The 26,177-nt window shown below is 36.6% G+C and overlaps 1 protein-coding gene across 4 annotated transcripts in view; it reads right to left on the bottom strand.

Moving 5' to 3' along the window:
* Positions 1–26,177, bottom strand: part of nhsl1a (NHS-like 1a) — a 95,309-nt gene that overhangs the window by 18,739 nt on the left and 50,393 nt on the right. For 3 of the 4 annotated variants that reach the window (XM_051723376.1, XM_051723377.1, XM_051723379.1), the window contains exon 2: positions 5,200–5,352. In XM_051723376.1, coding sequence (XP_051579336.1) covers positions 5,200–5,352 — 153 coding nt within the window. Of the gene's footprint in view, positions 1–5,199; positions 5,353–6,678; positions 6,812–26,177 lie in introns of those variants that run through there. The other variant, XM_051723378.1, reaches the window with a different exon arrangement.

Below are 26,177 nucleotides of genomic sequence, written 5' to 3' on the forward strand. Positions count from 1 at the left end.
GCTAAAGTAATACATATGACTTGAGTGGTTTAATCCATGTTTTCTGAAGTGATAGGATCACATTGGGCAAGAAACAGAACAAAATTTAAGTCATTATTCACTATAAATCTCTATAAAATTCATTATAACACACGTCTCGAGACACCTGTGTTCTGTTTAATTTGTTGTAGTGGTCCACCGATATGGGGTTTTTAATGGCCGATGCTGATATCCAGAGAGCAGGGTGGCCGATTATGCCAATACAATGCCGATATATCACACAATTTAATATAGTAAATAACAAACATAAAATTGCTAAAAAACAAACAAACTCTTATTTAGCACTATATTTAATCAATTTCACACAAAACTAAAAAATAATATTGTATTTTAAATGGTAGATAGCAGTTTCTTCAGATTTCTGTTTAGTCATCAAATCTTTGTTTATCTGCACATGAAGAAATTGTTAATATATTATGAAGAAGGAAATAACAGTACACACAGTAGTCCAGCAACCATGGATGGCATGTCTACATTAGCAATCGCATTTACAAAAAAAAATTCAGAATCAAACCAACTGGACATTCAGTGCATAGTGATTAAGACATTTACTTATAGCGCACGTGAATTGCTTTTACCTTGGGCTGCATCTGAAAATGTAGGCAGCAGATTTGCTACCTTGCTGCCTAATCAGTTAATGGCTTAACTGACATTTGTTTTGAACGAATGGAACTCTTAAGGAAACTGATCTCAAAACAGTTTAAAAAGCACCTTATTTTCATCCTACCTCTGTATACAGCCTCCGGAGGCAGCATTTTCCTGGTTTCGGATGCAGCCTTGAAGTTGCACTCACGCGCTCGTGCGGATCCAGCATGAGCCTCAATCTCCTGACAGTTTAAACGGCATGGATTGCCTGCTTGGATTGTCATGGACAGACCGTCATGATTTGTGCATGAGAGGAACTTTTTATCCTGATCCTTAAGTTTTTGATTCTGGCTGATAGAATATATGCTTCAGAGGAATATTTTAGATGAGCGCTCGACGGGAAGAAAATGCTGGATTTTCATGAGGTTCGTGAATTACATCTTTTTAAACTAGATATCTGCATATTTGCAAATGGTATATAATAGAATTTCTATTGATATTTGCCTTTTATCAGAAAAGTTACAGGGAACAGTTGAGGAGAGACTGTTAGAATACGTGCTTCAGAGGTAAATAAATAAGCACTCCACAGGATGCTGGATCGGCTCAAGTTTTGTGAGGTTGGTTTATTACATCTGTTTAAACGAGATATGTGCATATTTGCAGATGGTATATAATATTCATTTTATTGATATTTGCTTTTTTATCATTAGACAAGACAGTTAAAAGTTACAGGGAACTGTTGAGGAGAGAGAGGGAGAATGAAACAGGCGAACACTTTAACATTATGAGCTCAAACGCGTCTGCATTTGATATACGGACTGTTTAAATTACACTGTGTTGCACAACGGTCTATTATTGTAGTAACATGATGGCACGTAACAACAAAACAAACCGTGACTGGTCATTTAATTGTCTTAATCACTTCACATGCAAGCAGGCAATTTTTGGCACCCTCAAGAAAACAATCGGCCAAACGGGAAAAGTTATCGGCCGATGCCGATAATAAAAAAAGTCTGAATATCGGCCTCTGCGATATATCGGTCGACCACTAAATTGTTGCACTGTGTTTTTCTTTTTTGTTCGGTCTAAACGGACTCTAAAGCCTTAATGTGGGAGGTCAATGAGAATCAAAAAGAAAACTAATATAAATTCACATCTATAACAAACACAGAGACAACAGCCATGACCCCTGCCAAAGCTTACTGGAAGAAGGGAGGAAAAAGACATTTGGTGGGCCACCTGCTGCCCCTGCTGAGGCCAAGACAGCTCACAACACCAAACAAACACATAAGAACATTAGCATTCCAAAGCATCTCAGAGGACCAATTATGTAGGCAAAAACAAGGTCAAATGAGTCTCCAAATGAGGGAATTAAATAAGAGTCATGAAGGCAAAATGTATCTGGTTTCAAGGGAAGTAATGCTTTTTTACAGGTAAAGGACAGAATACCCAAGTGCAACAGAAGATCAAATATTGAAAACACCTACCATTAGACTCAACCGAAACTGGTACAGATAGTTCTTTAAAATCAGTTTGGAGAGTTTATTAGTTAAAGGTAACATGAACCAAAAACAGGCAGAAATATAAAACCAGAAAGAATCAGAATATACAGGCTATGAACGCTTAAAGGTAAAGTGTGTAATTGTTTTAATATTCAAATACTTTATTCTATCCCAGTTGCAGAGACAACTATAAGTGTTTGGGAGGAATCTTTAGGAAACTTGTTTGGAAAGAGTCATTATTTATGCAGTTCTGTTTGGTGGTGCACAAATTACACACAGCATCTTTATAAATGCAATTTGCAGGGAAAAGCAAGACTTCACAATAAACTACTAGGGACAATTCATACACAACTAGTAAGAGATAACAGGTGCAGATTAAAGGTATTGTCAGAAATCAGTTCATATTCACCAGGATAAGAAAGCAGTGTGAGTAAGAGTATGTTCACACTGAAAATGCAATGAAAAGAGTACTATGAGTACCCGGATGTACTTCTTCAACCAAAACAATTTAGTGTGGAATGTTGGACACTTCATGCATTCAGCGGTTATGGCTTGCCCTACGTATTAGAAGGAGTGGGGTTACCTGGCCGAGATGCAGGCCTGACAAAACAATTGTCATTAATGGTGAATGTCACAAATTGATACTTCAAGCGACACTTCTGTTAAGACAGCACCTTGCAAATGTGAGTTCAATGCTTTACCTTCAGCCCACACTGTGTGAATATGTACATTATTTAAGATATAAGTGTTGGACTGAGGTTGGCTAATACGCTAAAACTAGCGGCAACACATCGCGGGCATTTTAAATTTAATTTCTGTCAGCTTAAAAACAGTGAATGCTACTGTGTAGTAAAACATTTTTGTGTTCCTTTTGATAGAATTAGTATTGTTACTAGATGGCCAAGTTCATAGTGTAGTGCACGATGCTCTGGCAATGACAGGCAGACGAAGACGAGATGATGTGAAGAAACCAAGTGCAGTTTTATTAACAATCGTGAAATCCAAAAACCCGTACTACAAATGTGAACAAAACATAAAATTGACTTGAATACCAAACAACGTACATTAACACAATACCTGACCCAGGACCATGGCAAACATGAGGATATAAATACATGGAGAAGGGTAACAAGACAACCAATGAACAGACAGAACTATTAAAAAAGATAAGACTAATAAACTTAAACCAATGACAAACTAGAACTGATAACGAGTTAACAAGACAATAAACCAATGAAAACAAGACACATGAACATGGAGGGAAAAAGGATGATCACATGACTTGACATGGAAACAGGGAATCACATGACATGGCAGGGAAACAAGAAATAACATGACATGGAACCACATGACCTGAACAGGAACTAAACTTTAAAAAAAAGACATGAAAACAAGAACAAAACACATAAACGTGACATATCCCCCCAACTAGGCGGCCGTGGTGACTTGACGTGGCTACATGGCATGACGTGGTAACATGGTATGGCAGGATCCTAACTTGGCCATGGTAGGCATGGATACTGACTCGTTGGCCATGGCAGGCGTGAGCACTGGCTTGTAGAGCGGAGGCGGGCCTGGACCGTGGAGCAGAGGCTTGCTTGTGACATGGCATGGAGCAGTCTGGGGCTTGGCTGAGACATGGCATGGAGGAGGCTGAGGTTCAGCTGTGACATGGCATGGAGCAGGCTGAGGCATTGCTGTGACATGGCATGGAGCAGGCTGAGGCGTTGCTGTGACATGGCATGGAGCAGGCTGAGGCGTTGCTGTGACATGGCATGGAGCAGACTCAGGATCCGGGGCAGAAGGTGGTGCAACCATGACCTGGGACGCTGGCTCGGCGGCCATGACGTGGGATGCTGGCTCGGCGGCCATGATGTGCGGCCAACCGTCAGGCATCAGGTAGGAGACTGGCTCATTCAGCCCAAAACGGAAACAGTCCTTGAGGGCAATCTCATCAAAGTCGACCCTGCAGGCCAGAGCGCAGAAGTCCTCTACATATTCCTCCAGGGGATAATTCCCCTGATGTAGGCATAGGAGTTGAACTGCTGGGTTCATGGTTAGGTCAGGTATTCTGTAACGATGCTCTGGCAATGACAGGCAGACGAAGACGAGATGATGTGAAGAACCCAAGTACAGTTTTATTAACAATCGTGAAAAAAACCCCGTACTTGAACAAAACATAAACATAAACTTGACTTGACTTGACTTCACTACCAAACAACGTTACATTAACACAATACCTGACCCAGGACCATGGCAAACATGAGGGTATAAATACATGGACAAGGGTAACAAGACAACCAATTGAAACAAGAAATAACATGACATGGAACCACATGACCTGAACAGGAACTAAACTTTCAAAAAAAGATGAAAACAAGAACAAAACACATAAATGTGACAGGCGGAACCTTTGTAATGTGTCTGCCCGGAGTCATTACACTGACGCACACACCACAAACACACAACAGTGCCAGAGCCCTTCTACCAAGATGAGCCTACAAGCTTAGTATAAATAGCATAATGCAGCGGTCCCATAAACATTCTATGGGCGGTACTGTAAGATTAATTTTGTGGATGATGAGAGTTAAAGAGATTTAATGCCCATTGCAAATAATATGCAACCTATGTGAGGACTAGTTCTTTCAATTAGTCAAACTCCAACTTAAACTTTGGGAAACATTTAATGTGACTTGAATTGGTGCTATTGAGTGCATTTCTATCTTTATACTGTGGAAGGCTTTGTTTGGAAAATGTTAATAAAGCATTATATTGCTACATAATGTTTTCTGTTCTTTCCTAAGATGGAAATAAATACATTTTGTCAATTAATCGCGATTAACTACAAAAAACTATGTGATTAATCGCGATTAAACATTTTAATCGACTGAGAGCACTAATATTTATACAAGTAATATTTAGGTTTTATTTGCTGATTTTCACATTATATGACACAAATATGATGAATCATATTATATTATGGGATTTCTTATGAAATTGCTAATCATATGTTGTTCAGAATATTATCATTGTGTTCAACAGAAAAATGAATTGAAGCTTTTCTGTCTCTAACCTCTGAGGACTGTTTTCAGGTTGACTTTGGCCTGTCGGTGAAGGTCCTCCACGCAGGCTGGTCTGGTTCCTGGCAGGAAGACATTCTCCTGTTGGTGCCAGGGGGCTGTGTAGTGCACCGACCACTTACTCTCCTCATCAAGACTGGACACAGCTATAGGTAAGAGAAACAAAGACACAATGAAGTTCAATTTGTTTGCTGAAGGAAAAAGGTAAGTGATCTGTGTAAAATGTAAACATGCTAGGGTTATTCTGAATCCTGTTGAATTAATGGTATATCAGCATTTCTCCTGAAAATAACTGATGCTTAATTTAACGTTGTTCTTAATTCAGAAAAAAAAAAAAAGTTTAATGGTGATGTCACCTCCTGTGTCAATGAAAAACAATAACATTATCTGTCAGAACTATAAAATGTATATGTCAGTAAGTCAATTTGATTATTATCAAGTGAATTCTGATGCCAAAAAGACGAGAAGCAATTAAGAGGAAAAAGACAAATGAAAGCTGCAGCCAAGATAGATTTAGGAGCTGAAGTCATTTGCTGTCTCTTAGGCTCTTTTTAGAGAGAACACATGAAAAACTGCATGAGGGGCCAGGCCAATCTAACACTTCTGCACCACTGCATCTAAAAACACAGGAAACATGCTTGTCTCTGGCTGGTGCCTTGACAACCCAGATTAAATGATCAATTATTCCAAGGCCCTCTGGGTAAGCTTAACCAGGTCAGCCTTATCAATGCAAAGCAAAATTGTGTCAGTGATTATAAATCATTCACAATAATAGTTTCCTGGGGTGCACAAGGTCAGGCGTGATTACTAGGTCATGAGAATATATGAATTGGAAGTAGAATTCACTAGTCTCGAAAATACTAAAAAGTAAAGAACTCTGATGGTATGTACCATTAAATTCAAATGTTTAAAAAGTGTGCAGTATAAATGTAATTAAAACTTAAATGTATAAACAATTACAACACAACAACAATTATTGAGTTCTTACAGTCAGTCCCCTTTCCAAATAAAACACAGTGATTCATACAATTGGTCATAATTCAGCTGTGCCTGAATGGACCTTTTCTTGCATTTTATTAGATGTTTTTGGTAAAACTACCTGTGTAAACCTATGTAAAACATGCACCAGTACAGCATCATATGGTGAACATGCAAAATGAATAACATTCAAAGTGAACAAAACGAGGCATCCGAGCATAACATCACTGATAAAAATCACCACCATTCAGCATTGCACTGGCAAACACAAACTTTTGCAGAACAAGTTCACTATAAGGAGACTGATGCCATGCTATAAAAAGGAACTCAAACACAAATGTAGCACACCACACTGAAACAGATGCATGCAACCCACAGCAGAAGTGATGAATTATCCCACACCCCAAACTACTTGAGAGCATACTTGACCTTGAGCTGCCTAATTGATAAGATAAACTCAAAACAGCACTGTGCAAGAGGTTAGAGGTGCTTACCCTTCTTTTTGAAGTACTTAATGACAGATTTAAGAGTAGTTCCAATGAACACCATTGTGCCGTATGATTGATCCCTTGAGAGATATGTGCATAAGAATGTATTAGTCCACCATCAGAGTAAAGGAGTGTCAAGAGGACAGAGGAAAGATACCGCTACTACCCATACAACACTCTCTCTTTCCTCATTTTACGCTGACTGGCACAGCATACAATACTCAGTTACCCCTCCTCTTCTCTCTCTCTCTCTCTCTCTCTCTCTCTCTCTCTCTCACACACACACACAAACACACATGCACCCTCCCAAGAGGATGTTCAGTTGCTGTTTGAGTTGTTCTCTCTCTCTATCTTTCTCTCTCTGTCTCTCTCTTTCCTCCACTCATCCATTGTATGTCTCTCCTCGCCTCTGTGTGTCTCTAAAAAACATTTCCCCACATTGGATAGACCATTAAAGGAATAGTTCACCCAAATATAAAAATTCTGTCATCATTTACCAACTCCTGTCTCGGTCCAAACCTGTATTACTTTCTTCTCTGGAACATAAAGGGAGATATTTAGCTGAAAGTTTCATGCTGTTTTTTTCCATACAGTGAAGGCAGATGTGTGGAATTGACTTAAGCTGTTATTCACTGAAAATCTTGGCATGGTCACCATTCACTTTCATTGTATGAAAAAGAGCAGCTTGGGCATTTTGCTATAAATAAGAGTCATTCTCTGAAATGGACACCTTTTCCATTTTGGAAAAGTGATTTAAAAAAAAAAAGTAAATTTAAAGATTTAAAAATTTCTATCAGACAAAGAATGTATTTAAGTGCTAATAAATTGCACTCTGCCATCTTAATTAATAAAAAAAATATGTTTCTGTATTCTGAATTTGTGACAGGGTGAAACATTTCAAACCAAAATGGCTGCTGCTCGACCTGTTATCAAGGTTATGGCCTCCTACTAGCATTAGCATTCAAGAATGAACAATATGACTTTTCTATAAATAAAACAAAACAAAAAATAAACACTTTTTTTTTCTTTTTATTTCTGTAAAGGATGATATGCTATTCTTGACAAATTTGTCAAGCATGAAAAACAACAAATTATAAATAGTAGATGAGATATTATGGTAGATGAGAGTAGAACCCAAGTCTTTTTAGCAAGTCAGTCCACTCGGCGCCATCTTTGGAATGCTCTCGGGCAGCTGTTTTTCTATGTAAACAAGCGGCATACAAGGGAAGCTCCTATCTACTTGAATGGGGAAAGACCAAAATCTCCAAAACGATTGGTTGTGATTACGATCGATTAACTTATTTCAAATCAGCAGCAAAATGTGACAATGCTTGTATCATAATTATGCTTCTTTACCTCAGATTACGCTAAAAAAAAAAAAACAATTTCCCGGCTTGTATAGCTAATGCGCATGTGCGTTCTCGAGTTGATTGACATGTATTGTCTGGATCTAAAAGGTGACTGGCTCTTTTACTTGTAAGGCGGGACTTCCTTTCTACATCTGTTGCCCGTTGAATTTCTCCCATTCATTTTATTAGAAGTGACAACGTCTCTGCTAAATAGTCTCTGGCAGATCTTACCAACTTTTGAACAAGGCTCCTCTATAGACTCCAATGACGTCACTTCCTCTTCATCATGTCATTTAAAGGGACATTAATTTATTATTTTGGGGTAAGTAGTATGAAAGGGGGTGTTTATATATATATATATATGTTTATAAATGTGATTGATCTAGCGAATGGCGTTAATACATTTCTGTTTAGAAATAATTTAAATAGAACTTCAATGACTGGCTATAAGGTCCTGTCTAAATGCATAAACTGTACTCCTAAAATATTTATAAAAAAAACGAAATATTGAAGTACGCCATCATCACATTAAATAATGTTGTAATAAAGTTTATATTTAGTTTTATTATTAGTTGTTATTATTATAATTAGTTTTATTGTTAATTAATATAGTATGTAATCTTGCAAAAACACTTTATAGAACATTTATACTTTATACTTTTTAGAACATAAACACTTTATAGAACAGTGCAATTCATCAAATGTTGTGGAGGCAAATGGCACTAATTTTGTGGAATGACTCATAACTACTTTTGTGTTCCATGGATGAAAGAGAGTCATATGGGTAAATGATCTTGACATTTTTTTTAAATATTATTAAATTTGATTTATTTTATCCCCTTTTCTCCCAATTTGGAATGCCTAATTCCCACTACTTAGTAGGTCCTCGTGGTGGCGCGTTTACTCACCTTAATCCAGGTGGTGGTGGACAAGTCTCAGTTGCCTCCGCTTCTGAGACAGTCAATCCACGCACAACTTACCACACGCCCCATTGAGAGCGAGAACCCCTAATCACGACCATGAGGAGGTTACCCCATGTGACTCTACCCTCCCTAGCATCCGGGCCAATTTGGTTGCTTAGGAGACCTGGCTGGAGTCAATCAGCTCTCGCTGGATTCAAACTCGCGACTCCAGGGGTGGTAGTCAGTGTCATTACTCGCTGAGCTACCCAGGCCCCTCCTGGGTAGCTCAGGGTGAACTTATCCTTTAAGGCTCTCTCACCTTGCTGCTACTGCTGTTAAGGTACCCAACTTGGAGCCTTGCCAGAACACTATGGATCTGACAATCAAGCATGTGTTTTTTCTACACCACTGCAGCCTCTGCCTCTCCTCCTTGCTCTGTTCTTTTCTCTTTTGAGCAGGGAAAGGGGGGGTGGGGGTGGCGGTAGCAGTTTGAAAAGGATCTTAGAGCTTTCAGGAGAGATTAAGTTGGTCACCCACCCACCCAGCTCCTATTTAGGGGCTCACTGCTGCAGTTTTTCATTACTGTAGAAGCAAGTGTAAGTTTCTCTCTCCCCCTCCCCTCTTTTTTTCTATTTTAAATGAACCGTGAAAGACCACTCTGCATTTTTACACATGAGGCTGGTCAGAACTTGTGAAAAGCTTAATGCATATAGATTCCATGCACATAGTAACTAATCAGTGATACTATAAATTACAGCCCTCTGTTCACCATAGCACACACAGATGACACACAGATGGCTTTGATGCATTGACACTGATCCAATATACTGTGTCATATAGAGCATGACAGCAACACAGTATTACAGCATGTCTGCATTTGGATGCCCAGTTTTGTGTATACAGTTAACAGACAGGCTACAATCAACTACAATCCTGAATACAAAACTATTATTTAAGAGTTTTAAAGACTTTAAATAGTTATACAAGAATTTAGAGCAGTGTTAAAGGTTAGTTAGCAAATGATGGACTGATACTGTATATTGGGCAGGACGAATAATTGGCCAATATTTCGAAATGGTACCTGGCATTGTCAGATGCTTAACAGATAATTAACTTTTTTTTAAGTTAAATATTGTGTAAAATGTGTTCATGTCATTTCAGCGATTTTACCTTATTTGTATTTCTGTATATTGTCATTATTTCTGCTACTGGCCTCCCTGCTCTTTAGATATAGGATCAGTATAGGGCATCTAGTTGTAGCTACTTATTGGAGAGTTGCTTTTCTTTCTTACAATACACGGTTAAGGGGCCATTCAAACTAAACACATTTTTCCAGGAGCGTTATGTTTTTTATATGCCATGCCAAGTTAAAAAGAACTTTTAAAAACACGCCTTGAGACACCTGTGTTGTATTCTATTTGTTGTGTGCAGCGTTTACCTTTTTTTTTTTGTGCAAGAATGCCTTCCGTCTGAATGGCCCCTAAGATTGCATTTTATGTTGGGTCAACCTGGCCTAGCTAAAGGGTACATTCATAATGAGAGCTGGGGTACAGCCCCCTAAATATGCCAAAAAGTTTCCGTCTGGCTGATCCTATTGTGTTTAAAAGTTTCCAACACTACCAGTCCTGAAACATACAAAAACTGAAACACACACACACACACACACACACACACTGCAGACCGAGGCCTGTTAGAGCACTTCTCTTCCCTATGTCCCATACAAGACATTAACTAAAGAAGACAAACCTCTCTATGTAAAGCAGCTGGAAGGCCAACATAAATGGCCATTATATAAAAGGCTGAGTAGATGACAACAGCTCAACTAAAGTACCCCCACATAACACAATTTTATGTTTTTAAATCTCCACATTTAATAACATATGGCAAACTGCATACCTACAGTACAGGGAAATAAACAGCTCAGGATTTCAATGCTGCATTCGTGCTGATACAATTGACATTAATAGAGCCATAATGAGACCGACAGGGCATTCTGAGCAAAACTCAAGCAGTCTGTGGACTCCCTCAAAGACTTCTCAGTTATTTTGTGCAGCAGTATAAAAAAGCCAGACAGACAGAAAAACGTTGTATACCACAAAAGACAGGAAGGAAAAAGGAAGAAAGCACTTGAACTTTAATGGGGAATGGGTTCAAAGACAGGCTTTGCTCTGTATGTATGTGAAGGTACAAAAAGCTGTTTTATTTTGTGTTTTTTTTAGAGGGCACCAGTGGCAGTCCTGTACTAGAAAAAAGTACTAGAAAAAGGTTCAACTGTTCTATAACCTTTAATCAAAGAAGCCATCACACTGAAAGCACATCCCCTTTGTAGTGAGCAAAAAAAAAGGTCTTGAGGTCTGCCCACACCTGCACAAAAGCTCTTATCATTTGTCCTGCATCCTGCTGTCCACACAGTGGGCCAACTCAACCCCAGTGTCTGCAGTCATCAGGTTAACAGCCCCTGCTCACATACTGTATCTTTGCTGAAAACAAACATGTAGGACAACTAGAATTATCAGAATACATCTAATGAGCATTGTGTGGGTGGATTGAACAAAGTTTAAAATGCTGCTTATAAACAATAATATGTTTTATCTTTATAAGGGCTGACGATTTAATGCATTAATCATGTCCCCGGACCGTAATAAGGAATATTTCTACCATCTGAGCAATTCAAGCTTGAAGTACCATCTGTTTTCAGCAGGGGGCAGTAAGTGAAACTCCAGCTGGATAGGCAACGCTCAGCTGTGCAAAAAATAAAAAAAATAAAAAAAAATGATTTAGGCTTGCTTGACACTAGTGACAGCACAAGATGAGAATGCGTTCTTGTGCCCAAACACAGATGGATGAAGCACAATTCCAAAGCAAGAATCTCAAAACTTGTCTGTGTTTATGAAGCAACGCAACCAAAGTGAGATGCTCCAAAGAGACGTGCCCTTAGAAAAGCCCTTATAATAAATCTGTTTTAAACAGATTGACAAATTCAGTTGCAAAAATAATTGCTGTGGACTGTAGACCAATGATAGGCTTATGTTTAATTATATGTAAATAAATAATATATTGACTTCTAAAGCCACATTTTGTGTTGTCTCTTCTGCCACAATAATGTAATGCATTTTAATTATCTGAATTATTATATTTATAATATAAATTATATTTATAATTATTTAAATATAACTATTTATAACTATTGAATCATTATATAATTAATTATTGTTATTTGAGTGTCTTTCTCAGCAAATATTTATATATATGATTAATTGTGATAATTTCTATTAATTAATCGGCATATATCGATTGATAACCCTAATCTTAATGGATAACAATATAATAAGGATATCTTAATGCCAAAGGTTTTTGAAACTGGTATTATTGGGCTAAATTAATTTATATGTACTAAGCTATTAGTGCATTATGTCATCTAGTGTCATGTTATGAGGTATAGATGGCCATTAATGAAAAAAATAATAAGAATATACTTTATGCCTGTAATTCCGAATAAATGTTTATTAAAAATGTAGTTTTACAAGTTTGAAATATTAATTAGTTTAGCCATGTTTAAAGCCATTGTAAAATAGCTGATATACACACAACCTTGACCAGACATCAATTACATTTTATATTAATGCAGAAGAATCAATTACATTTCATCATTCTTGGTGAAAGAATTGATTATGATTATTATCATATTGATGTTGCCATTATTTTATAAAAGCAATAAGCCACTTGAGGCAGTGTGGTGCACATCAAATTCTAATTTTGCTTTATTTTCATTTGGGCATTTATGACCATGTTAATAAAACCAACAAGATGAAATGACCACGCACGATACATTATTGTCGACAACAATTCATGATAATTACAATGTACACATGGCAATAAAATCGCTGACATTGATCACATGACATAGGAGATGCTCTAACATAAACATGGACACACAAAAGAATCCAAGGGGACCCTGCAGGATGGCGAAGCTCTTTCTATCCTTATTACACACAACAAAAGCTAATGTGTCTGACTGTTACATGACCTGGCTACTGTTACTAGGGTAGCTGTGAGTGAATTTGGTGATAAAACCCCTGTCAAGGGCCCGCATTAAGTCCACAAAGTTGAAATAAATTTGCAAAGAGAACTGGCTTCTTTTCTACTGAAGACTTTCACTAGATTTACTGCCTATTGTGGTGCTGCATTATCCAGTAGACTAGTTAACAATAACGTTTTTCTTAATAGGCTACACATTTCTATTGTAATAATGTGTAGTCAGAGGTTTGTTTCTTTTCATGTAAAAGAGTACCACCAATCAATTCCACACAGTGAGGTACAGATATTCTAAAATGATTAAGAAAAAAACAACTCTGTTAACGGATCCCGAGAGTTCAGGTATCGGAATCGGATCTCGAGAGAAAGTGTGGTATCTGTGCATCTTTGTTAAACTGTTGTAAAAAAAGCAACATCACACTCTCAATCGTGCTGTTGGTCTGAATATCAGCATGACTGTGATTAACCTGCGACCAGAATGAAGCCATGTTAACCTAAATTAACATGACACTTCTGTGTGCAGGGTAGATGATAAAGCGGTGAGAAAGTGATACTGTATGAAGAGAGAGAAAGAGAGAGAGAATAGCCATTTGTTTAAGTGGGATACAGCAAGATGTGCAGTATTACCTATACCACTGCAGAGACACATGTTCACCTTTAGCTGTAAGCCAGCGGGAGTGCGACACTGCTTTATAATGCACTTGTGTTAGCACAAACAGCAAACCAGCCACAAAAAAAGCCCTAAAGACACACACACCACATGCCCAAAACACATCATCACCGGAATTGAAAAGCAAGACGGACGAATCATTCTCTCAAACTATGAAAAAGTTGTAAGGATCCGCTAGATATTCCATCCATACATGTAACTTAAAGGCACACAGCAAACAGTGCAGAGACAATCAGAAATGTAACTACTGCTAACCCTTGTTTGCATTGATTTAAAAAAAATTACAATTTATATTCAAATGTAAAAATTTGTATATTTTATATTTGTCAAGATTCATGATTGCAGACAGCAGGACATCTTCTGATCATTTTGAATCAAAACAGAAATGTTTGAGTGCTTACTGAAATTCATCTGCTAATGCACTTTCATTACATTTTCAATTATATAAACATATATTTTTAGACAATTTACTTTGTACTACTTCTTGTCTATGTGACACCCTAAACACTTAAAAAGCATAATAAACTACCTGTATATTTGAATACATAATTTTGGATAAATAATTCACACTAAAATTGTAGTGATCAGTATATTCCCCCTCACTACAGAACAGTAGAGAGGAACACACATTTTAATGTCTAAGTGCAGAGTAATGAAATATCAGAGGAGTCCCACCCAGAGACAGCCCTAATAAATAATACAGCAGCTAGCCAAACTCTGCACAGACATATGTGCAATATTGATCTGCAATACGTCTGCCCCAGCACGGGCTCCAAAGTGTGCCAATATCTGTGTCAGAAAAGTGGGCCAGCTCCAGCACAATGAGAAATATGATCCCCTGTAGCACATCAGTAGAGCCTACTGAGCCCATATTGGGATTTGGGATGGTATTTTTACTTTCTGGCATAAAGAAACGAGTATGTCTTTTATACTCGTGTCATTGAGTATGTGGTGATTTATGCACATTTGTATTCTGTGTATTTATTGCATAGATCTGTCATGCCAAGCTTTGTATAGGGCATTTTTATGTGCCAAATTAGAAAAAAACTGTATTACATACATGCAATATTTACAGTTATGCATGCTGGCACCCAAAACTTTGCAAGCAATATTATTTAAACAGTAACTCTTTATTCCTTAACATTAGTTAATGCCTTGGGTATCATGAACTTACAATGAACAATAATTTTTTACAGCATTTATTAATCTTGGTTAATAGTAATTTATAAATAAACTAATGTTCTTGTTTGTATTGTTTTAACTAATGTTAATATATACAACTTTTAATATAAAAAAGTAGTATATGTAGAAATGATCATTAAATACCAAAAGTATTGTAACTATTCTGTTAACGTATGCAACTTTATTGTACATTGTTTACCATTTAAACACTATGCAAAAAAAAAAAAAAATTCACTGCCACATGCTCCACCTATTATTTCATTTTGAATGGGCTCCTCCATACTGAATTCAAGTAAAATCAAGTATTGTAGAAACTATGTGTACAGACTTGAGAGAAACCGTTTTTTGACTTGTTCCCAGACAGCTGGCCTACTGACCGGCATTTTGACATCAGATGTTTCACATTTGGAGTTATGTTTTACAAATGATAAATTCATGTAAACCTAAGAGACACACTCTGAAATGTGTTATGCGCTTCTCAATCAAACTTCTTGAACTAAGCTCTTTGGCTTATCTAACTGGCACTGATTCATAGCAACAGCAAAGACATAGCAGCCAATCAGAGAGTGTCATACATTACAGCCAATCAGAGTGATTGCTCACTGTTACATCTTTATGATGAAAAAAAAGTTATTTAAGCAAATATTAATTCAACAACTAATCAGTAGTTAGAAAGCAAAATTTCCATTTTTTTAATATTACTTTTTGTTTAGTGCAGTTTTTGAGACCATATGCGTTATATCTTTATTTTATCATTCAGCGCATCTGATAAAGAGATGTTCAGGTCTAAACTCATTACAAAATGTTTAAACAACAAATTCAATCACACAAATCAATGTCTGATTTTTTAATTTAATATGATCTTTGAATTCATCTTGAAATATTTCAGATTTTGAAGATTTTTCACAGAACTAAATGTCTCTAGCCAAGTTACATAAAGGTTCCAATCCTCATTTAGACTAATACAGGAAAATGAATGAATATTCTAAAGTTAAATGGATAGTTTATTCAAAAATGAATTTGTTATATATTTTTTTCTATTCAATGAAAGTGAATGATGACTGAGGCCGAAAGGCATACAGATAAAAATAAAATAAAATAAAAAAAAACACGAGGGTGTGTAAATAAAGATTCTTTATAAAGATAAAGATATCCATTTTATGTCTGATCTTTGAATTGTTCTGCATTTTTAATGTCTCTTGGCGAGTTACAGAGAGGGTTCAGTTCTCTCAATTTACAACAGGAAATATTAAATAATATTGTAATTTAACCTGCTAAAACTATGAAATGTAGAAACATCAATATTAAAAAAACTAGTGCCATCTTGTGGCACTATACAGAACCTCAGCGTTTAATAGAATGACATTGGAAAAAGGGGAAGATCTCATGGGTATTAAACCCAGGAACTTGACCATAAGAAAAAATATTATAACAACAGTGTGCAGGTCAAAGAGATGTGATGATACTAGCTGAAGGAGAAAGAGCTGTGTAAGTTTGTGCATGTGATTCCCCAAGCAGCTATGTGTGACACAAAGCCTATTTGAAAGTAATTACAATAATTAGACCACATTAGAAGTGTTTACAACACCATATGGACTGTAGGCCACCTTAGTAAATAATGTGCGAGCTACTGCCTAACACTTCTGAAGAGGAAACTGAATTTCACAGTGCATCTAAAAAAAACACACACACACACACACAAAAACCCAACAACACATGTATGCGTATTTTAATAATTAGTCACACTTAAATGTATCAAAATAAAAAAATATAACAAATAATTTTCACAAAGAATTCAAGACTACGACAGTCACTGATAAAACGGATTAATATAACAGGCAATATGTACACTATTACAGTTACAGGCAATATTTAGTTTAGAATAAGCCTTTTTAAGCATCTGCTGTGGTGACTTTAATCTGAGCAAATTTTCCTAATGGTGCAAAGGCCTCTGGAAAGTCACTTTTGGTTTATGACAATATATATCACTAAAGAACTACCATCAGTGCTGGGTAGTAACAGATGACATGTAATCTGGATTACGTAATCAGATTACAAAAATCAAGTACTTGCACTTGGATTAAATTACATTTTAAAATACTCTTAATCAGAGTACAGTTACTTTTTTATAGATTACACGATTACATATTAACAAGGCAACGGCAGTAAATTGTTAATAAATTATTGATCATTTTCATATCAATATCAACATATTCTTACCCCGAAGCGCAATAGTCGCACAGATTAACATTTTGAGCATGTGCTCCTTTTACACTACAACAGTAAGATATGCACTAGGGCTGAGTATCACCTGGCACCTCACGTTATGATACGAATTGCAATACACGTCACGATTCGATATAATGCGATACATCACAATATCATAATTTGATTCGATTACGAATCACTTCCAATTTCCATTCCAATTCATTTGGGTATATTTCAATTATATACTGATGTCTGATAAAGAGCATGTAGCTTGAATGTTTTTGTCTCTTGGTTAGCTCATTAAATTGATTTGGAAGTAACAGAGTCCCAACATTGTTGTGTGTTTACATGAAATGAATACACAAATAGTTGAATATAAATATCGATACATAGATCTAAAGTATCGATATAAAATCATGAGAAAAAGTACTGTGATACTGATATTTGACCGTATCGACACAGCCCTAATATGCACCTCAGCTAAGGAATAAGTGATGGACTATTAATAAGTAGTAAGGGTTAAAAGTGTGTCAGAGTTTTGAGCTGTTAGCTTTGACCTAGCAATGTCATTGCTGTTGATTTCAGGTTCATTACTGTTTGTTCATGTAATGTTTCTATTGTTTTATGCACTTAAAATGAACTAGATATATTTTTAGTTTTTTTTTCTTCAAACATTATAATTTCTTACTACCTCACGAATGGTGTGCAGCTCACGCATTGAACTTAATTGCTTCAAAAGATCTATTGGATGCCATCTCTAAGGGTCCTGCCCGCAGGGTACACAATATTTAAACTGCAAAATGTGCAGCAATATGGAACAAAGCCCATCGATCTAATGTTGCTACTGATGCAGTGGAGTCCACTGCATAAAACTTGACATAAAACTTAACACAATTGTTCACTGTGTGACTCGGTGGAACTCTGCTGTTTTAAAAAAAAAATATTTAGAATATTCTTGCTGTTCAAAAGATAATATCTTGCACCTCAGATTTGGTATAGGCGATGGGCCATCACTAAGCAGTAAGGGTTTCAGTGTTTTTAGATGAAAAATTTGATGGCAACGTTGTTGCTGTTGATTTTATGGTCATTTATTTTCATTCATTTATGATTATTTTATGTTGATTTTATGGTCATTAATGTTCTTAATTCTGCTATTGTTTTATGAATTATACACTTTGGCCATGCACTGTCATTGGTGTTGGATTTAATGTTTATTACATTAACGCAATGTTTAATGCACTTTTTTAAAATGTCATAAAGAGCTCTTTTGGTGAGGCTCTTTTTGTTAGTAATAAAGAATTGTAATACATTTTCTTCCTCTTTGTACTTTTATGTTTAAATTATTATCCTTCTCAAATGCATGTGACATAAAATAAAATAGAATTAGGTTGAAAGTAATCCAAAAGTAATCAGATTGGATTACCCCAAAAATGTAATCTTTGAGATCATGTTACTGGTTGCAGTTTTTTGTCATGTAATTTGTAATCAGTACCTGATTACAATTCACAAGTAATCCACCCTGCACTGACTATAATTTATATTTACAGTACCTACAATATATTAACATTTAAATTACAGCAATGAAGTTACCACTTATTTTGCAGGTTCTTACTGTATAAAACAAGTGCAACTTTTAAGGAGAGTTGAAAGAACATCTCATTTAACATTCATGTATATTGTTTGCAAACTAGAATATCTAGCACAGAAGCCTTTTTATCTTTTTTAAGATAAAATGTGCATCATGTGGTAACATCTAAATTAACTGGTTTGATTCAAGTAAAAAATATTCTTAATATGTCTGAATCAACCTGACCCTAACCCTACATTAGTGTACACCAACAAAACTTATTTTTAGGGTTAAATCAGGTAGAAATAGCTCCTTACGGTAAGAATTGCATTTTATCACTTTTAACAGTGTCTTCAGTGCAGTAACACTGTGTTCAGCACAGCTGCTTTTATTTTGTGCCCCCAGCACCAGTCTTGTCCTGGCCTGCCTCATGCCAGATATCAAACACAATCCATCAAACTGGACAACACATTAAACTATACTTGAATCAATGCTCTTCAATTGCTCACCATCGTTTCATCCAAAAACCTGTTAAAACTCATCACACTTTCAAGGTCTAGCCCTACCACCAGCCATTCTTTGTTATGCCAACAGATATGATAAAGTAAGAGAAAAAAATCTATTGTTGAGGGCTAGCTTTTGCACTTGATTAAGTTAAGCTTGTGAAGACAATAAAAATGTTCTTCCGATGAGCAAGATCAAACTAGATTTAAAGTGCTACCTCTCCAGTCATGAAAGGATGGACTGTAGGTGTAGTTGGGCTGGCCCTGTAGTGGGACACCCTTTCTTGCTGGTGGCCCTGCCCACGGTTTGGGTGCCCTCAAAGCATTCTGCTGCTGGTGAATTTTGGATGTGAGGAGCCTGCGCCGAAGGCTGCCCTCTGTCTTGGGCTGTAGGTTGTTTAGTTTTTGAGTATTAAGAGGAAGAAGCTCATCTTCATCCTCACAGTAGGTCCGATTCCAGCATTTCGCTGCTGGTTCAGCGGAGAGGCAGTCCACGTAAGCAATCATTTTGTGCTTTGAGAGCAGTACCTCAACTTCAACAGTTCAATTTGCAACATCCAACCATAGGTTCCAACATCAACCCCTGAAACCCTTTTCCTTTTCATCTCCACTAGGCTTCAACATTCAGATAAACATCCACAAGTCCCTGGAAGGTAATTAATCAAGTCAGAGTCAGCTAGTATTCAGCAAGTGCAGATCTGGGTTCTCTACATGTTTATCAATGGATAAAACATAATCAAACAAGCATAGTATTTTGTTGTCCTCTTACTAACTAAAGCTTCTGAATGAGGGAAACCTTTCCTACTCCAGTTTGCTTGTCTTGTTTAATCTGTTAACCAGGATTATCCCTTTGCATTCAAGTTGCTGCTGAGGACAGGCTTTGCACTGCAGATGGTCACTTATAGAAGGTGAATAATATTGCTGAACTAATGATGGTAAAACTTCACTCAGTTGAGAGTTTGTGAGAACTGATTTAGATATATATGCTACAGGGGCTACAAAATGTAGAGTACCATAGATATATAGCAGATACTGTGTCCTTCCTTTTAAATATAAACATGAACATTAACATAGGCTTGTTTTTCCACATTGTATACAAGCTTTTATATTAGCATATCATCTTGAAAGAGCACCATCTATATGTCAGTGGTGATACTATTCTTTTACAGTAGATATACATTCAACCATTTTCAGTGAAAAAAAGCTGATAATTGGATTGCACATTGTATCAATTGAAACAAATATATAATCCTGTTTTTTTATTCAAATTTTATTATTCATTTTTTATTTCACAATATAAACATATGTCTGGTAGATTACAAATTAGTGAATAATCCCATAGATTTACATTGAAAAGGTCCCCACACAATCTAGGGATCATGATATCATAGAGACTTGGGAATTGTTTTATAAAGCAACCACCTATCAACACCCTAGCAATGCCCCAGTAACCACCCAAAACTCCCTGATATTGCAGAAGTATAAACAAGTTGTTTTTTTTTCTTCTTTTCTTATTCATTTATTAATTGTTGTGGTGAATCTAAAGGCATTTTGACCAAATAGAAGATTAGGATTATTTTTTTTATTATTATTATATTTTTTATTTTTTTTATTTTTTACAGTTTTAACTCTTAAACTTGTAACAAATAACTAACATCACAGAAGGGTTAAAATATATTAATGTCATTGCATTAGATAGAATATCAAGCCAAGTAGCACTAATTTTTAAAGAAAGATAGCACAGACACATTTTTAAAGCATTTCACAAAAACACTTTTGTTGGTTCTACTTCATAAAACAATAGATTTACAGTTTAAAATTAAGACTTTGTTGTCAAATGTTAGTGGAACATGTCCATAGTTAGTATGACTAACTACATATGTTAGTATGACTTCATACATCCACTAAAAATGACCTTGGGACCAGCTAGTTATATGTAATTGCAAAAATGGCAAAGAAAAGTTTGTTCTGAGAAAAAGTTTAGCAGCATTTGCTTGCAAATGCCATTTGCTTTGATATTTTGTTGTCTAATGTTATCAATGTTTAATTGTGACTTATGTGTCAAAATACTTTCTGGGGTCACTATGCTGTATATCTTGTGCAGCTGGTTGTGGCAACAGGATGGGTGGAATATGTGAGAATAAGAGAAGGAGACAGAAACATGATATGACCAAAAGATAGTCAGACAGAAAGAGCATTGTACTTGGTTATCTCTAACAAATGTAACTGCATAAGCCCAGATAATTTGTTAAGCCCCAGGATAACTGGCTGAGAAGGATGACATAAATATGTTGCCCATTGAAGGGGTTGTTCACCCAAAAAGAACAACACCACACTCCAAAATTGTATTACAGCACTTTATCTATGCAAAGACAAGCTGGATATAATATAATCGTTCATTTCATCGTGATCAGATAATGTTTAACTTCCATCCGGGGTCTAATCCAAACCCTTGAGCTAAATTTTTTGGACGGCCGCCAAAGGCGAGAATCGCACCAGATGAGAATTCCTGCAACCAGAACCCTTACTCCTTCTGCCAAAAGCTTAAACTTACAGTTCATACAATTGCCCTGGCCTGGTGAGAGCTTTATTTTTTTTGAAAATTTTTTTACAAACACACTATTACATCCACATAAATCTAGGCTTATCATGTAACATGAAAACATAAATCTGTGTTAACCTAAATGAGCAATATGCACATTTTATTGAAGCTTACACTGTGACGTGGCCACTTTGAGGGCTTAATCATAAGGCAGAAAGTGTTTGTCTTCTGAGTCTCTTCCCTAAAAACATCAGCACGGCTTTTTCTTTTTGTCCCAAGCAGCGAAACCTCAGAGAAGCATTTCTGAGAGGAGTGTTCGTGTGGTCATTGTTCACTGGTCTGTAAAGCATCTGGATTCACTTATTGGAATGAACCTTGCAGTTAGGCTTTTGTGAAGATGCAATATAAAATTGTTTAAAGGAAAAGTTTGCCTAAAAATGTCGTTCCAAACCCAAATGACTTTCTTTCTTCCATGGAACACAAGAGGAGACATTTTGGATAATTTTGATACTGCTCTTTCCCTTATCCTCCTGAGACCTGAGCATGACTGCTGTGTGCATTTTCCATTTCCCTTTTTAATTTGTAACTAAAAGCACCTAATAAACATGTAAAATAAAAATTTTTTTTGTTTGTTTGTTTTTGCTACAGCATGCATAGGAGAATAAACTCAGCTTGGTTCTCCCAGGAATCAAACAAACCAGTGGCTCTGAATAGAGATTGTGTGCCCCTACAAGGTGCTAGTCTGCACCAGCGGACCTCCTGCTCGCTACCCTCCTCTTATTGTAACTGGGTGCAATGGGGCAAGCTAACCAAAAGGTTGGAAAGTTTCAACAATAGTTGCCATGGAGTCCATCTAATTCAGCCAGAGACACCTGCTGCACAAGACTGTGTGCTCAGCTCAGTGTGTTCGGTTCCATTGTCATGTCTCTTTGGCTCATTTCTGTGCTTTGTCATTCTTGGCTCAGTGGAAGTGACCTTGATCAAACTGTGCTGTTGGGTGGGATGTTGTTTATGGTTTCATAGCCTGTATACTATGAGTGTATGATAGTTTTATCAGAGTCTGTAGAGTCTTAGAGAGGATTTGCAACATGAATAGCACCTGCATAATACATTCAGTATTTACACTGTAAAAGTGTCAGGCAAACAAACCAAGCAAAGTTTCATAGTGCATAGCCCACAATGTTTTGATAGCCTACTGTGTTTTGGAGGTAATCAACCTATGAACGTTTTACTTATAGTTGTCTCTGCTATTTAAGCTGGGATAAGAGAAAGTATTTGAACATTATAAAAATTACATCACCTTGAAATACTATTCAGATGCTATTAAAAGGTTCTTTATGCCTGGTACCATATAATGGTCGATATTGTGGGTCAACATGACAGCTCAAATAATTACTGCATTAGCAAACACATATTTCAGATACCACTACACTTGTGTATTCAGTATATAGCTTCTGAGGATTACATGCCAATGTTGCCTCCACAATATTTAAGGGGATATGTATGTGTGATAATTCCTACTATAGCTATATAGAATGCCAGTTTAGATCCTTTAGAAGCATTCTCTTAATTCCAGTGTTCAGACCAAAAGCTGCGTCCTTAGCTAAACTTGCATCTCGCATCACTGAGCAAGAGTTATTACCAATGTACCAAAGACAAGATTCAATGGTAGGAGACTAGTTGTACAAATCCTTATGCGAACCTTCAATGTCGGAACCACTAAATAGTAATTCAGAAGTTCTCCATCCAATAAATATCTTGATTTCAAAAGGCAGCTGTACAGTGCAAACAACCAGCCCATAAAAGTAATTTACAGATGCTATTTATCACACACTCCTACAAAGATCCATTTGGAGGAGGAGATCATTCTTTGGCTTGAGGACTCCATTTGGACTCCATGCTTCCAAATACTCCCATCTGCCTATCTTCCTAAGTTTGGTCCCTAATTCCTTTCATAGATTCTCAAAGAATGCAACAACAACCTGAGGCCTTGATTCAACAATAAAATCATTAATTCCCTCAAAAAGTTCCATCTTGGAATCATACCCTCTGTCATTTCTGAAATGAAGAATGGCCTTTCTTATTATCTCCAACCTCAATAATACGTGCTGGCCAAACCCAACAGCACTCTTCACCAATGGCAACAGGGATCACAGTCAGAATTCCACTAATGTGCTAGGGAGGGTCGGATCAGCACACACCCACAACTTCCTTCATGTGAGGCTGTGTGTTTGAGTGGCCACGGCTGGGTTGACATATCTGGAATGGCCATCATTCTTCAGACTAGACGCCGACCCTGGCTAATATCCACAATTCATAACTGTAACAGGAACTGTGATCGTCTTGCACAAAAAGGAGTAAAAGTGCATAAAAAGACATTCATGCTTGCATTAAACTCAAATCCAGGTGTTTTAGCAATAAAGCCTGGATAATGACACAAGGGCTTGAAAATCGATTGTCCTGACATCTGAAATGCCCATAAGATCCCTGATCTTCTGCATCTTCAGTCCAAAGCAAGCACCATCTGAGTGAGAACAACGCAAAATCCTCCTACTTGTGAAAGAACAGATAATGTGGGTTGATTGGTCTATTGGGTTGTTGGATCACAAAATTAGTAAGACAATAACTGGATTACATCCAATCAGCTGCTCTGACTCCTCTGGAAAACAGTGAAATGGAAAGAGTAGGGGGTGGGTACCTTTATCTGGGACATGGAAGCTTAATTTATTAAAAATTCTTACACAGAGAGAGTTTTCAGGCTTTTAAAATGAATTACACCCAAATAAATACCAGTCCCTTCCTCCCACCAAAGTTCTCTCCAGTTCTCACTTAAGTCTTGCCTTTTTTTATTTGATTTAAACCCTGAGAAGCAGCTGACTAACAAAATGCTCTTTTTGCTGCTCATTATGGAGTTGCTCCACCGTCTCTCCAACATGTGACAATTTTAGAGATTCCTGTGGTTTGTGGGCCACTGCACACATTTTCACCCCGTGATTACACCTTTGACAACAGGAGTCAGTCCATAAAGTTTTCTAAATGAGAGCAGGCGATGTGTTGGTGTACAATTAGTTTTAAAAAGAAATCCACAGTTTTTATAGCAGGGAAGGGACCATGCTTGTGTTGATATGAATGATATGAATGCATTTGTTTTGGAGCTTGACTTTAAAGCAGAAGCCTGTCTCAACCTGCATAGAGCACTCAGCTGCAGGCTGATTGTATGCAACTTTTTGGTGCTTGAAGCAATGGACAGCTTTTTGTAAACAACACAAGATCCAGTCATTTAGATCATTTTAGGGAGATTCCACTCACAAAGAGCAATTATTAGCTAACTAAATATTTTTGAGAGCATACCTAGAAAAATGTATATGCACTATAGAAATTTCTATCACTATTTAAGATTTCATTAATTATCATGACTTTTAAAGGCCTGGAAATCCCTATTTTGAAATTACCTGATATTTCCAGATTTTCCATGGGAACCCTGTTTATAAAATAATAAATATATCAGCATGTTAATATTAATTATATGATGTGACATTACCCTTTGGTAAGCAGACACAATGGAAATTGACATGTTGCTTCCAAAAGTATATTTAGCCTGAAGTGAACCCCATAGACCTTATTCACAGCAGCGCCAGGAATGACAACGAGGCAGTGAGGGATAGATGTACAGTCTCTTCAATGGGCCGTACTGCAGTTTAAAAATGTGGATCGTTCCGCGGACAAAACATTGAAAAAACATCTTTCCAAGAACATTCAGGGCCCTATTTTAAGCGTGCAAGCGTTAAGCGCAGCGCAATGACTTAACTCATAAGCGCAAAGTCAATGGGCATGGCCATGAAGTATTGGTATTTTCGTACAAGCGTGCGCTAAGTGTAGGCACAAGTGGGTTTGGTGAAATTGCTGTATGCAATGAATTGGAAGAATAAAAATATGGATTAAAATTTTTTTTGTGCATTTTTGTTAAATGGAACACGTTCCTTTTATACACATAGAATGTGTGGTTCAGGATATGGATGTAGGCTCCGTTAAATTACAGCAAATGTAAGTATTATTAATCATTTTCATCTACTGAACAAATCATGGCTAGTATTAACAGTGATTTTATTGGAACTCACTTCACTCCTACCGGTCGACATTGATTTTGAAAAATTACATGTATTTATTGAAACATGAAAAAATAAACCAAAAATATTTCTAAACTCAAATTACACTTCAAACTAAACAAAAATATAATAAAAATAACGAAGTGGTGAAAAAAAAAAATCACACCAAATCCAAACCTTTTGCAGTGACTTAAACATAACAATAAAAATAATAATAATTGAAAAAATAAACCATGACCCCTAGAAAATGTAACACAAATTTCATAATTTTTTGATTCAACAAACGGCTTCAACTGCGATTGTCAAGGACATTATTTGATGTTCTGTACTTTCAGAATTTGGACATGAACTTTATTACCACCTGCTGGTGAAACCACTAAACTGCAAATGCAGGAACTGAGTTTGGACTTTGCGCTGAGTTAAGAGGTGGTATTGAAACAT

This window comes from Myxocyprinus asiaticus, chromosome 17 (genome assembly GCF_019703515.2).
Source record: "Myxocyprinus asiaticus isolate MX2 ecotype Aquarium Trade chromosome 17, UBuf_Myxa_2, whole genome shotgun sequence".
Lineage (NCBI taxonomy): Eukaryota > Metazoa > Chordata > Actinopteri > Cypriniformes > Catostomidae > Myxocyprinus > Myxocyprinus asiaticus.